The sequence below is a fragment of the Macrotis lagotis genome, chromosome 5 (genome assembly GCF_037893015.1).
Source record: "Macrotis lagotis isolate mMagLag1 chromosome 5, bilby.v1.9.chrom.fasta, whole genome shotgun sequence".
Taxonomy (NCBI): Eukaryota; Metazoa; Chordata; class Mammalia; order Peramelemorphia; family Peramelidae; genus Macrotis; species Macrotis lagotis.
Window position 1 is genome coordinate 259,096,604 of NC_133662.1, and position 15,324 is coordinate 259,111,927.

Genomic DNA, 15,324 nt, shown 5'->3' on the forward strand with positions numbered 1-15,324 from the left:
AAACCATGAGGTAGAAAGAGCAAAAATTATCCCCATTTCGCTAAAAGGAAAACTGAGTCTCAGAAAAACCAAATGACTAGGTTGTTTTCTCAGGTGGACATGCTTACTTCCTTTTCCCAAGTACTATTTAGAAAGGGATCCCAAGACAGCAAGTGGTCCTGCCTCCACTGTGCAAACTAGTCAAAAAGAAGGGGGGATTTTAGGAAGCTTGACAAGAACCAAGCGACTCCATCATATCACCAGGAAAGTTCTTTTTTCTTGAATAATGGACTCTTCCTCCCCTCCCCCCCCACTGGCCTACAATATCTTTGTAGATAGAATAATAAAAAAGATAAAAGTTATGACCTGCCCACAAAAAAAGCAAGTTGGAGAGAAAATGTCTATTTATCCAGACTAAGAAGTGCTATATCTCTCCTCTTTTTCCGCTTCTTATCTCTGTGAGCTCACCCAGGTCAGACAGAGTGGTACAAGATCACTCTCAAGGTCTCCCAGGAAAACTTAGGAATTGATTTTGAGACATGGGAAACACTGGCACAGGATTGCCCTGCAAGTTATTCCAAGAGCCTCCTTGTTGGACCTGCTTCGTGTCCCTTCCCATTCAGCCTTCCCTCACTTAGCCCAGGTGGCCTAAGCAAGTCATTCCACTTGCTCACAGTCACCTCTTGAATCAAATAGAGATGGCTCTATTTGTTGTTTCATACCCGGGCTCCAGCCTTGATTACTCCCCCTTGGCAAAGATTTGAATCCAGCTACTGGCATCCCATTCACACGTAGACTTTTCCCCTGCTTGGTGGCTATCCACCTTGCTTGACACGAATGCCCTTCTCTTCTCTACCTCTTGGGATCTCTCGATTGTGTTTAGAGTTCCTCATAGCTCCACCATGAGCTCTGCCCTGATCTCCCCAGCGGAGTAGGGACTCCCCACAAAAAACTACCTTGATGTCGTTTCCGTTTTCTGTGTGTTGCCTCCTGTCCAGTGTAAGCTCCCTGAGGGTAAACCATTCTTCTCTTTTCTTTTTTCTTTGTTCCTTCATTCTCTTCTTTACATTTTTCTTCCTTCTTCCTCTCTTCATATCACTGACATGTGGCAAAGCATCTGGTACATTGATACTTAGTAAGTGCTTGTCGGTTGATTAATTGATTGGGCCACAGCCTAGAAGCTGAGCAAACTCTTCACGTGGAGTGTGACTGAGCCCATTATGGGACAGAAGGAGAGTGGGCTTGATTAACTGGGGGAGACTGCAGGGCTTGTAATGACTCCAAGCTTCTCCCTGAAATTAGGGCCCATCTTTTAAACAATATTTTTACAGCTAAATGTCTGTGAGTCATAATAGCCTTTCAGATAGAAGTCAGTTTTAAAAAAAAAAAAAGTTGCTTCAGTATCCTGGGGAAGTAGGGATGACTGGAGTTAGAGAACCTGGGTTCAAATCTCACCTCTGACACTTTCCTCTGTGACCTTAGGCAAATCACTTAACTTCCTTGGACCCAGTTTCTCCTCTGTAAGACAAAGACTGGATTGGATGCCCTTTGGGACCCTGACTGTCTGTTGTGGGATCCTTAACTTGACTTTCTCAGGCCAATCTTCAAGTTGCCATTTCTGGCTTAGTAGGATTGTTGTTTGCTGTTCTAAATTTCCCCAGCTAGGAGGCAACTCCAGTTGCCCTAATCTCTCTCTCGTCACTGGACCCAGATGGCTCCAGAGGAAAGCAAGATTTGTGACTTTGCACAGCACCCCCTCTCTTTAAGTCCAATTCACTTGTAAGTCATGGCATCCCCTCCCTGATGTCATGGTCCTCTTCAAGAATAAGCCACCTTCCCCAGTTGCCTCCTATGGTGTCCATCCCTTCTTTGTTTGTTTGAAATTTAAGTAGGTTGGTGAGTTCTCTGTTTCCATCTCCATTTCTTTTAGACAGCTATGAGGCTCTGCTGGCCTTTTCTTCTCTATAGCCAATTCTAAGATGGCAATGGTTATCTCTTCCCAAAGATCCCTATGGTGACTAATCCAACAGCTCTAGAATATACTTTCCCTTTGTTGTTTTTCCTGCGTTTGAAAAATGAAATTATCATCAAAGTAAGTTCAGTTGGTAGCTGGCGGCTTAGGTTTTGCAAGAGAAAGTAGAGCACTCCCACAAATATCTGGATATCTGAGACCTCCCATCACCGATAGGTCATGACTCTGCAAAGAAATCTTACTTCTCTGCAAAGAAATCTTACTTCTCAAGCTTTGCTTTAGGAGTTGTGACTATATAGAAATGACTCTCCTCAGACTTCTTTAGTGGAATTTGGGTTTTTTTTGGTCTCAAATCTTTATTTTCTGAGTGAGCAAATTTCCTGGTATAGAAACGTCTTCTATTTGTGCAGATCTATGACTTGTCTGGGGACACCAAGCGATTTAAATGACTTACTCAGAGTCATATAGCCAGGAGGTATAGAGGGAGCATTTGAACTTAGGGCTTCTTGATTAACTCCAAGGCTGGCCCCTATAGCCATCCTGCTTTTCAGTTTTGAAAAATGAACAGACTGATAGAGGAAGGAAAGATGGAGAAAGAAGAGAAATAGGAGAGAAGGAAGAAAAGAGAAAGCAAACACAATTCAAGGACATTTTTGCCTTACATCATAATATTTCTCTTCTCTTTCCCACTCCTGCCAGAGGAAATGATATTTTGAACTTTGCAGACATTTGTTGGATGGAAGTATTGATTTGCATTAAATGTTTAATTTCTCATATAGTAAAGACATTCAAGCAACAACTTTGTTTTCCTTTTTACTTAAATTATTTTTAAATGTACTTTTATGGGTAAGGGAGTATTATCCAGTGTCTTGATTCCTTGGAACTCTGCAGATCTTTTAGATAAATAAAATACTCTGTACTAACCTTTTATTTTATGCCTCATTCTACATTGTAATATATATTAGGATTATTTGTAAATTTGCCTTCTCTCCCTTGCTAGATTGCAAACTCCTAGAAGATGGGAAGCAGGTCCCATTCAGTACCCAGTAGAAGACCTTGTCCATAGGGGCACTAGACTAAAAATTGTTTGCTTAGCAGTTACCGTGAATAGACTTGGGTAGCAATCTCTGGTGGAAGGTTGAATTTCCTGTTAGTGTGCGAACTTTATTACTTTGTACAGTAATGGAGTGCTCACCTGGAATAACTTTTGAAGGCTGTAACTTAGATATTTTAGAGTTATGAAAAACACTTAATATCTGAGCCTTGGAATTCTCATCTTCAAAATAAAGGGTTTAGGCCAAAGGTTGAGGTCCATTCCAGCTCTAAATCTGTGATCCTATAGTCAACTGAATCTGGGGATGCCAAACAGATGTTACCATTTAAAAGCCAAGGGAGACTTTCAGGACTTTGCCACAGAATTCTTCTGATTTGAGAGTTTTACATAACGTCTCTGAAGTCTAGTTGAGAGACAGATTGTGTAACTAGAATTTTCCCCTGACTAGTTCTACTAATCACTGTGATGGAGAATTAAATAAATCTCTGAAACTCTTTTGGAAGTAAGCAGTGATTTGGGGGAAGGAAATTTTGGTGGGTAACAAGAGTATTGGCTTGCCAGAGAATTGGTTTATAATACGCTTGCTTATTAAAAACCTACAGAGAAGGATGGTGGGAAATTACAGAAATATTGTCTCATTAAACATTGAAAAGCAGCACAGGGGGAAATGAGTCTCCAAAAAGTTTGTCATGATAATAACTGAGCCAGAAGAACCTATAGGTGAAAAGAGATGGAAGATAACAGATAGATGTGAAAGGGAACAGAAGTGTCAACATTTGTATCATGACCTGGAGTCAGAAAGCCCTGAGTTCAAATGTGGTCTGAGACACTAGCAGTGTGACCCTGGGCAAGTCACTTCTCTATCTTTACCTCAGTTTCCTCATCTATCACATGAACTGGAGAAGAAATGACAAGCCACTCCAGTATCTGCCAAGAAAACCCCAAATGGGATTATGAAATAATTAAATAACAGCAACATGATATCATCATCATTAATGGCAGATCACCCTCTCACCATAATTGAACTCTTAACACTTAAGTAACTTGTGTTCTTATGCTTTTGCCTGGTCTCTCCCAAAGCCCGAAATCATCCCTCTTCTCTTAGGATCCTTAGCTTCCTTCAAGATTATATCAAATACCAGAGCCTTTCCTGATTCTCCCAATCAGAAATGAATGTTTTCTCCCCACTCAAATGATTTTATATTTCCTTAGCTGGGTATATGTTCCAGCTCCTAACAAAATATAAGATCCTTTTTAAAAAAAAAAATTATTGAAGGCAATGGAGTTAAATGACTTGCCCAAGGTCACATGGCTAGGCAATTATTAAGTGTCTGAGGTCAGATTTGAACTCAGGTCTTCCTGACTCCAGAGCCTGTGCTCTATCCACTGTTTCACCTAACTACCCCAAAATATAAGATCCTTGAGGACAGGAGCTGTTCCCTTTGCCCAACACAGTGTTGCCACTTGCTAGCACCTCATAAAAGTTTGTAGAATCCAGGTGCATGGAAATAACATGTAAGAAAGAGAATTTGGGAAGGGTTGCTGGACTTGCAGAATCTGTGAGAACTCCAGTTCAGATTCTGTCTCTTATACTTCCTGTCTGTTGGTCTTGGGACAGCCAACATCATCTTTCTGGTCTCAGTTTGCTCATCTGTGAATATGAGGGAATGGGATAAGAAAGGCTCTGGGGTAATCTTCCAATTCTATGATCATGTAAAAATATATGTGACCATCATTGTAGAGGCACTTGATTCATATATCAAAGATCTTTTCACTTGTAAGGGAGTAGAAAAGCCCTGAAGAGGTGGTGAGAGAAGGGACATCAACAACCACTCATCTAAATGCCAACGTTTTCTTCTATTCAAGTCTTGCGAGTAGAGTGTGTATATCTATATATTTCAATAACATCTCAGATACGAATATGGGAAAGGGAACCCGGAAACCTTTGCGGATGATTTCCTATAACAGCTCACCTCTTAATAGTCACACACATGAATGGTCTAAAGAATGTAAGAGCAAGCTGAGTGTTGATTACAAAATATTTGACTTTTGTTGGGCTAAAATCTGCCTTGCAGGTTTTCCTCCCACAAAGGGTCGGCTGTGTAGATGCTAAATTGGCTAGACAGCACTTGAAAAGATCTGATGTGTTCAATAAGATCACTAAGAGATTGAGTTTTTAGAGTTGCTTCTTTATGATCTATAGTCAGGGAGAATTATTAGGGGCATTTTGGTGTGAAAATGATGGACTCTTCAAGAAGCTTGGGAGCATTGTAGATTCAATGCAGCCAACTTCATTAGCCAGTTGAATTCCATGATGGGATAACAGAATTTGAGCATTGGAAGGGACTCCAGGAGGCAGCAAGTAATGCAAATTCCCCCAAGGAATTCCCTCATAGTGTCCCTAAGAAGTGATCAGGACATCCAGCCTCAGCGTGAAGGCCTCCAGGAAGAAAAAACCTGCTGCCTCTGGACGGTTCTGATGAGTGGGAAGGTTTTCCTGAATTCAAACCTACATCTGTCTCCTGTGTCTTCCATGGTCTTCCTCATATCTAAAGGCAGTTGTGAAATCTTCCCAGAGCCTTCTCTTTCCTGGTTCAACAGCCCAGCTCCTTCACCTGATCTTTATCCACCATCCTTGTTGCTTTTCTCTGACTATTCTGCAGCTTTGTCCCCATAAACTTGAATTGAGCAGAGTTGTCCAGAGCTGACCATAACAGAGGACAGAGGGAGACATTGTGCCTTGAAATATAGCTTCAAGTCCAGTGAGCTTTTTGGCCACCATGTTGGACTGCTGACTCAATCTGAACTTAGGGCGCACTAAGATTCCCAGCTCTTTTTTGGATAAACACATGCTTCCCCCATCCTGTATGTGTGGGGTTGATTTCTTTTTTAAACCCAGTATAAGACCATATAGTTAATGCTGTGGAATTTCATTTTATTAGAGTCACCCAATGCTCCAACTCTGAAAATCTTTTTTAGGATCCTGACTCTCTCATCCAGTATATTAGCCAGTGCTACTAGCTTTGTGTCCTATAAAAATGAGCTTGCCATCTAGGCCTTTATCCCAGCCACTGAGAAAAATGTTTAGTAACATAGACTCAAGTACGGATCATTGGGCCTCTCCACTGGAGTTTGCCCTGCCATAGTGACACAGAATGAATTAACAACTACATGTTGAGGCCTGTCATTCAACCCTGAAGATGACCAGGTGTCCCCATGTAGCTGTATTGATCAGTCCACATCCAGCCATCTTCATCAAAAGATAATACAAGATACTTCATCAAATTCTTTTTAGAAATATGGGTAAGGGGTGGCTAGGGTAGCATAGTGGATAAAGCACCAGCCTTGGAGTCAGGAGTACCTGGGTTCAAATCTGGTCTGAGACTTAATAATTACCTAGCTGTGTGGCCTTGGGCAAGCCACTTAACTCCATTTGTCTTGCAAAAACCTAAAAAAAAAAAAAATATGGGTAATATGGAAACAAAGTAAAGACTGACTGATTGCTTTCCATGGGGGTGTGGGGAGAGGGAAGTAAGATGGGGGGAATTGTAAAACTCAAATAGCATCTTTAATAAAAATAAATTTAAAAAAGAAATATGGGTAATACTATGTGAACTGTATTTCCTCATTTACAAGTTTAATAACCCTGTCAAAAAAAAGAAATAAGGTTAAGTCTGGCATGACCTGTTCTTCCTACAACCAGGCTGGCTGGCTCTTTGTCATCACCTCTTCCCTTGCTAAAGATTCATCTTTTTGATATCTAAGTCAGAATTTTCCAAAAAATCCAAGTTAAGCTCACTGGCTTATGGTTTGCAGATTCTGCCCTCTTACCTTTTTAGAAAATTGGGACCACATTTATTTTTCTCTGGTCTTGTGGTGCCTCCCCTTTCCTGTGGTTTTTCACATATGATTGACAGTGGTTCAGCAGTCCTATCTCTAGTTCAGTGCTGGAAGTAATTGTTTCGGCCACAGGATTTGAATCCATCAAGGGCATGGAGGTCCTTTCTTATTAATCTTACTTGTCTTAGCTCTCAGAACCCAAGGACTCATGTTTTTTCCTCTCATTTCTAGTGTAGAGATCATTCTCCTTGGCAGAGAAAACAAACCAAGTAAAGATTGAATAGCTCTGCTTAATTGGCAGCCAAGAAAACGTTGCAGTCTTAGATGGCATTAGAAGATGCACAAAGTCCAAGAATAGGATATGGATGCATAGCGCTTCTTCTATCTCCTTTAGTCAGACCAGAGTGTCGCACTCGGTTCTGGATGCCACATTTTAGGCAGGATATCAATAAACTGAGGAGTGTCCAGAGGAAGTGTACTAAGGTCACCAAGGTCTTGGAGCTTATCTTGTCTGGTGGTCAGTTGAAGGACATAGAGAAGATTTAGGAAGGATAGAACAACACAGCTACCTTCAACTATTTGAAATACTAGTTCTTGGAAAAGGGACTTGTTCAAAATTGGGAGCGGTGTGTGGGACTTGAGAAGGCAGATTTAAGGTTGAAATATGGATAATACACAATACTTGATTGGAGCTCTCTCAAAATGGAAGGGATCGCTTTAGCAAGTCATGGGTTCTACCTCATTGGTCCTCCCTATTCAATAAACTCCAGGCCCTCCTAGGATCGGATATTAGCTTGAAGGCCCTCACAGCTTTGCCCCAATCTATCTTTCCCTATTACAGCATCACTGCTTCCTTTCCTTTTCCATATGATTGAGCCAACACTGACCTTCCTGCTTTCCTCACCCACTTCATCCTCTCTCCCATCTTCTGATCTTTTCCCTGGTTGTCATTCTGGGTCTGGAATTCATTCTCTCCTTACGTTCACTTTTGCTAATCCCTTGTTTCTTTTGACTCACAGCTGTGCCCCCCCCCATTTACCTTGTATAGCCTAACAGATAGGGAGCTATCCTGGAATACTACCACACTTCCTGGATGAGATCCATGTCCTTTCTGAAGCATTTGGACCAGTTGTGCATATTGCAGCCAAATGGTTGAGCGGGTGAAGACTGTGGCCAAGGCTTGTGAGGTGCCATTGATTGGATAGGTAAATTCTTGAGTTACTCCATCAGTACCGGTACCTTGGACAGGTCCTCCATCTGTGACCAGAATTTAGTGGAGAAGTGCTTGGGGAAAGGACCATGTTGAAAAGGTCTTTTTTAGCCATTCTGGACCACCCCTTGCTGCCAGGAATCTCGTTCTCCTGGTGATCATTGGTGTGGACTTCTGCTCTTGGGACACTGAGATCTCAGAAGAATCCCAATTGTAGGTGACTGAAATGACAACAGAAAAATCAGATAAATGCTTAGGTTTATCCAAACATTTCTTGTCTTTTACTTTAAAAGTTCTTCCAGTAGTGCATAAACTCTCCTAGTAACCTCAGGAACATCAGAAAATATTATAAAAATCATGACATTAAACGAGAGCTGATAGCAAGATGGGTGAACTTCAGAGTGCATTTTTTCGGTTTTTTGTGACCTGTCTTTTAAAGCTTTTCGGATTCTGCAAATCTGCCACCAATTTGGGTAAGACAATGAGGAACCCCCACAAATATGATTCAAAGTTTCAAAAAGCAAGCATGTATTAAAACACAAGGAGTTCAGAGTTGAAAAGAAGAGATGCTATTGGAGCAGTTGTGTGCAAACAAGTCATAGAGATCTCAACTGGAAATCATCTCAGAGGAAAGGGGGGCATGGATAGGACCTAGGAAAGGTCTCCTGTGGAAGGTGGGGTTTGAGTCGAGCCTTTTCAGAAATAAGCCTCTAGAACAGGAAATGTGGATTGTAGACTTGGTTAATTAAAAGGGTCGGGTGCTGATTCCATCTTTAAACTCCTTTTAATCAGTTTAAAATGGAAAGTTCTCATGGGTGGTGTTTGACTTTGTGTCACCCGGTTTGACTGGTGGGCTGGTTCTGAGGGTGCTGGCTCAGTGAAGGTTTGACGGAGGAAATGGGGATTTCCTGTTAATTGGTTCCCTTCTCTCTCTCTCCCCCTCATTTTTTTCTGCTTTCAGTGGTGTTTCATGCCCCGCCTCCAGCCAAGATCAAACGTGAGCTACACAGCCCATCTGCTGAGCTGTCCTCCTGTAGCCACGAGCAAGGCCTTGGTGCTAACTATGGAGAGAAGTGCCTCTACAACTATTGGTAAGTAGATGGGCTGGGCTGAGAGGTCCCAAGGGAGCATGGGATGTGTGGAGTGTCTTCCATGGTCGGGCCCATTGGGACTGTCATTCTTGGGGCCATTGTTATTCTAAGGAAAAATTGTTGGAGGAGTATGAGAAACCATCCCCTTCCAAGCCACAGACCAACTACCCTCCAGTTCTTGGGTCCCTTTCTCCTCTCCCGGTCCCCTCCCCCTTCCACTATTAGAGTTCTTTTGGTCTGTCCTATGTTAATGTGAACTTTAAACACCCAAGATGCAATCTAGAAATAGGAGTAGATGAATAAGGCCTCGCCGCTGTGCCCTTTACTTAAGGAATATCCAGGCCTTTGGGAATAGGGGGTTACATGAAATCATTCTTTGCTTCAGATACAGTAAATGTAGATCTGCCTGGCAAAGGGGGGAGGAAATGGGAGGAGAGAAGTTGGGTTATTTCTAGTAATGTTCTAGCAGAAATAAACTCTTGGGTAGACAGCCTGGTTAATGGCAGTTATTATAACCCAATACAGCACGTGATGTATAATATGTTAAAAGGACATTATGGGTACTATATTTGTGGTTTCCCATCCTCCCCCCCAAAAAACTAATGATTATTTAAAAGAAAAAACCGGAAGCAGGGGCTAAAATTATCTTTGAGAAAATCACTCCAAGTGTTAAGTCGGTGACGCAGCCACTTTTCCAAGGTACAAACATTCCCTTGGGGCTGCCAGCAATTTCACTGTGTTAATGCTCTCACTTCCTGACAACAATGAGATGCAAACAAGCCTTGGAAGGGGCAGGGGGGCCATGCTAGTGGCCTACTTGGGCATGATGGTCCTTTTCCTTGTTTCTTCTATTTACAGTGCCTACGATAGGAAGCCCCCCTCTGGGTTCAAGCCATTAACCCCTCCCACCACTCCCTTGTCACCAGCCCACCAGAATTCCTTACTACCCCCTCCTGCTTCTGTGCAGGCTTCAGGCCATGCTCCCACAGCAGGCCCTGGGCAAGGTGTAGGCCCAGCACCAGCCCCTGCCCCAGCCCCTGTCCCTACCCCTGTCCCTGTTCCCACCCCAAATTCTGTCCCTGCACCCCACTCCCTTCATGAACCCAGACAACAGCAGCAAACCTTTGCCATCCCTCGGCCACCACATCAACCCATGCCGATGCCAAAGATGATGCCTGAAAACCAGTATCCATCGGAACCAAGGTAGGTTCCAGGGAGTCTGCACTCCTGCCCTTTAGCCCATCTGTTCCTGTGGCTTGCTCGGGAAGCACAGGTAAGGGAAAGCTGCCATTTAGCCAGTGATAGGGCACTTCTGTATGTATTACTGCAAGAGAACCATGAGGGCACGTCCAATGGGAATCTCAGAAAAGGATGATGAAACTGGGAATTGGAGCATCAGAGACCAGAAGGATTGGGGTCCAAGTTGGGATGGGGTGAGATTTGTACACTTACTTATCCAAGAAAGAAGAATTGGACACCATGTCTTCTTTGTCAAATTCCATCTGGAAGTATAACCCCAACTTCATGCTTTGGGAAAGTAGAGCCTTCCATAGGGTCCAGGGGCCTGGAACAGACCCCTGTCTGGTTTTGAAAATGGCTAAGAAACCACCCAGGTTAGTTGCCTACTACTTGTTGTGAAAACTTGGAGATTCTGGGAGCCTGGGCTCTGCCACTCCCTCACTGCCCAACCATCTCCATGTGTGTGTGTATGTGCCGAAGCTCCCCTTCGTGTTGTCTTCCCCAAGGAAAATGGAAACCTGGTGGAGAGCACGGTCTGTTCCAGTGGTTTATCTTTGTAACCCTCTCCCCAGCACTTAGAAATAAATGTTCTTTCATTCCCTCATTCAAATGTTAATATTGGGCTTTGTAAAAATCCAAGACACTGTTCTTATAAAATGAACGACAGGAGACAGCTGCCATGATGGCTGTTGACTTTGGAGTCACCAAAGACCACCTGCCATTAAAATGATTAGGTATGCTTGAGTAATTTTACTTACAGTGCACCTGTATTCATGTATTCCACATTTCCTTTCTCTAGCATTCATTTATAGAACTGACATTCCTAAAGGAAAGGGATACATACAGACAGCAAGAAGTACCAGGAGGATGCTCAGTAAGGAAATAACCCAAGTCAGCAGGAAAATCTTACCCCAGCGGGATAGGATGAGTAGATTTGAGAAGCATGAGATGAGAAGAGACAGGATGCCCAAGGGGGAGGAGGCCTGAGTGTCCAGAGATCATCTATTTTAGATTTGCTCAAATTTAGGCAAGATTGCTGTTTTCCAGCCCCTTCAGAAGCAAGTGCCAGAGGAAGCTACAGACAGCTGTTCCCCTCACTGCCCCTTTAGGTTGGCATTGGATCTTCGGACTGGACTAACTCCAACCTAGTTGTGTCCCCCCCCCCATAGGAAGGAAGAGCTGAGAAAATTCAGGGTATTTGCTTTAGGCAGTATGGTCCCCTCTCTCTAAATCGATAATACCAATCATTTTAGATTATCTGCCTTTTCATTTGGAAATAATGACTTGGGTAAAATACCACTTTTGGTAACCCAAATGGAGACTGGCCAGTGAGTTTGCCAAGGTCGTCCGTAACAAAAGGGTCTCCTGGCCCAGTCTGATTTGTTTTTTCCCTTTCTTAAGTTGGCCTATTGTTGATGTACTGATTGGTCCTGTTTTCCCCATTGGATTTGGGGAGCTGGAAGAATGCTTCCTGATGTATGACCAACCCCACCTGGAGGCTACTCAAGGTTTCCTCCAAGGTTGAGATATCTGATATGAGTGGTAATCTAGGAGGCCCTCCAGTCAAACTCTGACTCTGCCCCATACTACCTCCATGACCCTTCTGGGCCTTCTAAAGTGGTCTCTGAGATGAGGTGCACACCGAGGGATCCCTCCCCCATTCATTCTCGACACCTTACAGTCTGGTTCTGGATGTGGCCCTCAGAGTCCAGGGCCTCTTAGTCCCCCTCTCTTTGGTTTGACATTGCTGACTCTCCCGTCGTATTTCAAATTCTCTTCTCTCTTGGCATCCGGAATTTGACACTGTCCTGCTTCTCTTCTTCCCTCCTCCAGTTACTGCTCACTGCCCTCTGGCTCTCCTTCTTCCTCCCCCATCTCCATCCCCCAGTTCTCAACCTTGCTGTTCTCTCGATGGCTTGGTTGGTCTGCACCCAACTGCTGCGCAAATCTTCCTAAAACACCACTTTGCCCATGCCATGTCACCTTCTCAGCAGCCTTCCATTGGTCCCGCTGCCTACGGAGTCATGTCAGATGCTTTAGTTGAGAACTCAAGTCCTCCACAGTCTCTTCCTTACTGCCAGGGGTTAAAGCTATAATTGACTACCTGCCATGCTGAGAAATGCTGCTATCGCATCTTTCTCTACTTTGCAACACAAGCCCTCTTCTCTGGCCAAATGGGTCTGTTCATTGTCTCCCCTAACAGACTCATCGCCAGGCCCTGACTGCTTCCCTCGGGTATCCCCCAGCCTCCTGCTCTCCATTGGTCTAAGTCTCACTCTTGTTTCTTACATACTCCCTGACCTGATCTCATAACAGATTTTTTTTTTCTTTTCATATTAGACTTCAAATTGGTGAAAGCTTAATCCAAAGTAAATCTTACTCAAAACTTCTGGGATACTGTGACACCTCCAAAGAGAGGAAAGTCCCCCTGCCTGCCAGAAGAATATCAAACCCAACTGTTTTATTCATAAACAGTTCAACAAATACTTGTTAATTGCTTACAGCTTGCAAGGCGCATTGTGCCTAGGCCCTGAAGATGCCATTCCAAATATTTAAAATCCTCTCCCTTCCTCCTAAATCTCTCTCTCTCTCTCTCTCTCTCTCTCTCTCTCTCTCTCTCTCTCTCTCTCTCTCTCACACACACACACACACACACACACACACACACACACACACACACAATTAGCACTTAGGAGGGGTAAGTTTCAGGGATCTAGAAAATTCACTTTTGTGGACTGTCTCACCCAGTTATTTGAATTTCCCTTGCTCCTTGCATTTATTTTAGATCTGCTTGCCCTGGCACCTTTATTCTGCTCCCCACAATTATTTTTCAGTCTTTTAAATCTTAGAGAGAAGGAAGAGCTTGATCATGAGGCACAGATTGGCAAAGAAAATGGGGCAGAGTGATTCTGGAAGGGACCTCAAACTGTCCCTTGGAAGCTAGGAATTAGGATCAAAGGTTACTGGATAGTGTTGCTTATTTTCATGTTCTCTTTCTTAAGCCATTCATTGCCCTTGTTCTGAATGCCCCGCCTCTATTCTAGCGAATTCAATTCTATACTTCCCTCTACTCTTGAATCCATTGTCTTGCTTGTCCTATTGCTGCCCATTCCTGGAACGATTTCAGCCCTGAATTATTCCCTCCTCCACTTCTACTCACTATTGAATAGAGTTGGAGAAAGTCATTATACATTATACCATTATAAATGTGTGTGTGTATATATGTACATATATATGTATACATATATACACACATATATTATAATATAAATTATGCATTATGATATAAATCCATGTACTGCCAACTTCAGTTGAGCCCTCACTGAAGCAAGGCACTGCTTTTATTCTTCCCTAATTAATTCCCTATCTTCTTTCCAAGACACACACACACACACACACACACACACACACACACACACACACACACACACCATTTCCCAGTTGAGGACATTACTCAGAGTTGAGACCATTCACCCGGAGCTCCCTCTTCTCTTCTCAGCAGTGTTGGACATCATCTAATACTCTTTCTTCCTTTCTCCCAGTCTCTGAAAAAAGAAGGGATCCTTCACCTTGCCAAAGCTGATCTTTCTGTATACAAGTCTATATCCTATTCCCTCTCATTTTCCCAAGCACATTAGAAACTCAATCATCTCTGTGCCACTCCTTCCATTCTTCTCTCTGTCTAATGTTTAAACCTTGCTCTATTTTTCCATTGTCATTATACATTGCTTCTCTTTTTGTACTCTGGGATTCTGCCAAACCCACCTTGTCTTTTCTTCATTTACAACATCCATCTCCCATGGCCAGGTCCTGTCACTGCCTGGAATGCCTCTCTTCTTCCCCCAATCTCATTCCCCCTTTCCTTCAAGACACAGGTCACTTCACCTTTATGTGAAGCCTTTCCTGATTCCTTCCAATACTCCAGCCCTCCTTCCCTAGACTACTTTGTAGTCATTTGCCTTTTTATTCTACTTGGATACAGACATGTCTTTGATGTGAGAACAGAAGTTCCTTCTAAGTAGGGATTCTTTCATTCTTTGAATTTGTATTCCTGATGCTTAACATTTCTGCCTAAATTCACTTGAAATTTCCATTTTAGCATCATGTTAAATTTTCTGCTTAACAAGGTTGTCTTCATTTATTTCTGACCCCTGTAGTAAAAGATTTTGAGGTTCTCTCTCAAAGTAGGAACTAGAGAAATGCTTCTTGATTTTAAAGTTTTCTCTCTTTTTTTCCTTTTTTTTGTTTTATTTATTTAAGGCAATGGGGTTAAGTGACTTGCCCAAGGTCACACAGCTAGGTAATTAAGAGTCTGAAGACTGGATTTGAACTCAGGTACTCCTGACTCCCAGGCCAGTGTTCTATTCACTGCTCCACCTTAGCTGCCCTGATTTTAAAGTTTTCTAAACATTTCTTAAGAACCTGCCAGGCACTGGGTCCCATCTATACAAGAGTTATGATCTATCTCTGACAAATTAAATTCTGTGGCAGTCTCTCCAGTTCTATCATTGCTTTCTGTGTTTGGCCCCTATTACATACTCTACAGCTCATTAGAACTCTGATCCATTCCCTTGAAGTTTTTTTTCTCATGGGGAAAAAAACCATTCTTCATGAATGATTTTTAATGAAAATATGAATAATATTAAATCAAATTTGATGGCAGAATTTCCCTTTGTAAGTCAAAAAAAATGATTCTTCCCCTTTTTCTTGCCCAGTACATCAATCAAAACTTCTAGTGTCCTTGTCCAATGCATATGTGAATGTCTATTAAATGTCTTTCTGTGAATGTCTGCATCTTTTCATAAGGGCAGAATTCAACTTCCAAGACATTGTACCTTCGTCCAGTGCCAGTTTGGAGCTGATGCCTTGAAATTTAACGTCACCCCTCTCATGGGACAATAGCAATTCAAAAACAATTCACAAAGGGAATGTTCATTTG

The 15,324-nt window shown here is 42.7% G+C and overlaps 1 protein-coding gene across 2 annotated transcripts in view; it reads left to right on the forward strand.

Moving 5' to 3' along the window:
* The window catches only part of ETV5 (ETS variant transcription factor 5), a 62,326-nt gene that overhangs the window by 18,952 nt on the left and 28,050 nt on the right, over nucleotides 1–15,324 (forward strand). For both annotated transcript variants that reach the window (XM_074189551.1, XM_074189552.1), the window contains exons 6-7: nucleotides 9,017–9,146; nucleotides 10,005–10,349. In XM_074189551.1, coding sequence (XP_074045652.1) covers nucleotides 9,017–9,146; nucleotides 10,005–10,349 — 475 coding nt within the window. The remainder of the gene's footprint in view (nucleotides 1–9,016; nucleotides 9,147–10,004; nucleotides 10,350–15,324) is intronic.